The sequence below is a fragment of the Pundamilia nyererei genome, unplaced genomic scaffold (genome assembly GCF_000239375.1).
Source record: "Pundamilia nyererei isolate P.nyererei 1_Seehausen unplaced genomic scaffold, PunNye1.0 scaffold00015, whole genome shotgun sequence".
Lineage (NCBI taxonomy): Eukaryota > Metazoa > Chordata > Actinopteri > Cichliformes > Cichlidae > Pundamilia > Pundamilia nyererei.
Genome location: NW_005187416.1, coordinates 5,774,217 through 5,776,685, shown reverse-complemented (window position 1 = coordinate 5,776,685; position 2,469 = coordinate 5,774,217). Strand labels below are relative to the sequence as shown.

Here is a 2,469-nt window from a genome sequence, read left to right as displayed (position 1 = left end):
GGTTCGAGCACAGTTTCAAAAGTACCGGTTTGGTACTGGTATCAGATAAAACCTAAACAATACCCATCCCTATTCCTATCCTTCTCCTTAGTCTGTTTCCGGTTGTGGATTTTATTTGGAATTCAGCCTCTGGCCTGGAAAAAAGGTTCACTCCTGTTTGTTTACGCCCTGCCTCAGTAATCCTTCCACCTGTGTTATATTAATAAACGTTTATTTTTTGGATCTTTTCACAAAGCACAGGAAGACGCGTCACAGATGAAGATGTTTTTATTTCACAAGGCATTTGTCACAAAGTTTAAAAGAATGATTGGAAGTTTTTACATGGAAAAATCTTTTCTTTTTCATATCAGAGACCCAGCTGACGTCAGCCAGTGACCATCAAAAGGGCAGTGCCAGCAGTTTGCGGTAAAGACGACACTGAAAACAACAAAACAGCGCGTTACAAAATGAATCCAAGCGTGCTCGTCTCTGTGGCTTTCTTATCCTCTGCACAGCGGAATCCAAACAACTCTGAAGGTAAACTGACCTTCAGCATTTCGCCTCTAATATCAGAGACGTGCTGGCCGAAGGTCACCGTGTGCTCTTTTGTAAGCGTTAATGCTCACAGTCCTCGAGGAGGAGGCAAGCTGTGAACAGTCTTCCTAAAAATCAGCACGGATAAAAGAAGAGAGGTCGTCGTGGGCTACAGACAGTTTCCCGGAGCCATGGCAACAGCAGCCTCGTACAATAGGTTGTTCGAGTGCAGCGAGAGGAGGAGAGATCGGGGATGAATGAAAGTGCGCCACGAGAGAGGGTAGTTAGGGCTGGAAATGAAGGCGATAGTAAGTCTGCATGAAAGGCAGGGCAGCCGCTGTGCTTACTGCTCGTTTTGATTCTCGTCCTCTGCCTCCTTTCCTTTCCTCCTGGTGTTGACTTCAATGTGACAGCAGAATTCCTCTGACTCGACAACAGCGCTTTGAAACAGTGTGTAATATACCTACATAGCTGAAAGCCTCGGTCCTGGCAGAGTTAAGTGGCAGCTTTTGCCCACTGAGCTGCAAGGGGGAAATTAACTCCTGACGCCTCTCCAGCCCTAAAACCCTCTTTGGGCAATTAAATCTCTACTTGTAGCAGCGTTATGATACCAAATGTCCAGCTTTTTAGATGTTTATCCTTTTTCTGACAGGATTCGAGCCTAAACAGCAGTGCTCCGGCCCAGCAAGGGGAAGGCGGTTGGCATGCCACAGCTGGGCTCCAACCCCCTGAGTCCATGGACCCCCTGAAGCCCTTGCAACCCTCCTTGGAACCCCTGAATCCCTCCTTGAAGTCCCTGAATCCCTCCTTGAAGTCCCTGAATCCCTCCTTGAAGTCCCTGAATCCCTCCTTGAAGTCCCTGTATTCCACCTCTAAGTCCGTCATTATGAGTCCTCGGGTCTCTGCGGGGCATGGTAGCCATCGCGGCTGTAGCCTGAAGGGATCGGGTTGCAGGTGGGGTGAGGTTATTGTGGTTCAGATCCATGTTGGACAGGAGGTGACCCAAAGAGTCCCAGCGCTGAGACGAAGGCAGGCGTATCAGGGAGGAGTAGCCTCGGTCGGGGAACACGGTAGCCGCAGGAGGCTTGCTGGTCTCGGATGTGAACACCGGGGCGCGATCGTGAGGTTCCCTTAAAGACGGCGGTGCGGCTCGGAGAGGGGCGGGCTTCAGGTACGTTCCCCCCCGCGGGTCAGCCAAGACCTCGCAGTAAGGTGGAGGAGGATCATCCATCAGAACTGCCTCCTCGTAACAAGGCGGCTTCCCGAACACATCCGTGTCTGCAAGAACGAGAAAACGGGAGTTAGCATTACGGACCGATAAGCTATAAACTGCAGTTCCCCTAATGGCCACTGGAGGCTGTTTCCAAAAATGAGTCAATCCTTATAGACTCCCACTTTAAAATGTCCAATCTCAGGCCAGAGCTGCTTAATTATATCCACAGCGTAGTTTTAATTATTTTTATTCAGCATCGTTATGGATTAATCTAAGAATTACTTAATCAAAGCTCTTCTTCAGTCTTTTAGTTTAGCTCCATTCCTCTTGGGTGGAGCTGAACTAAACAGCAGGTAATGGAGTATTAGTATTAGTAGTAGTCTTTGTTTTCCAACCGAATCATTTAATCGAAACCTGGTGGCTTGCAGTGCAATAGCACCTGTCACAAAAGGGAATCAGCTGCCTGAACTAACACTGTTCAAATTTAAGTAACAGGCAGAAACTTTTAGATCACAGCTATTAATTAACACCATTGTGATGAGCTCAGTTATTTTGTGTTGTGTGTTTGTTGTCATCCCAAAGTAAAGTCTGTAGGACCAGGAAGAAAAACACTAATGAGCTTCATCCCTGAAGCAGACCAGAGGGAAACCTCAGCTTTCACTGCAACACAGCATCCATTTATCATAATACATGCCTGATGCAGTGTGATACACTGGAATAAAGCCAATGTGCAGCACGCACAC

General features: G+C 47.8%; 1 protein-coding gene across 4 annotated transcripts in view; it reads right to left on the bottom strand.

The window, feature by feature from the left end:
- Positions 1-255: 255 nt before the first annotated feature.
- Positions 256-2,469, bottom strand: part of prr7 (proline rich 7 (synaptic)) — a 29,797-nt gene continuing 27,583 nt past the window's right edge. For all 4 annotated transcript variants that reach the window (XM_005725459.1, XM_005725458.1, XM_013908849.1 and 1 more), the window contains one exon: positions 256-1,791. In XM_005725459.1, coding sequence (XP_005725516.1) covers positions 1,175-1,791 — 617 coding nt within the window. In that variant the 3' untranslated portion in view covers positions 256-1,174. The remainder of the gene's footprint in view (positions 1,792-2,469) is intronic.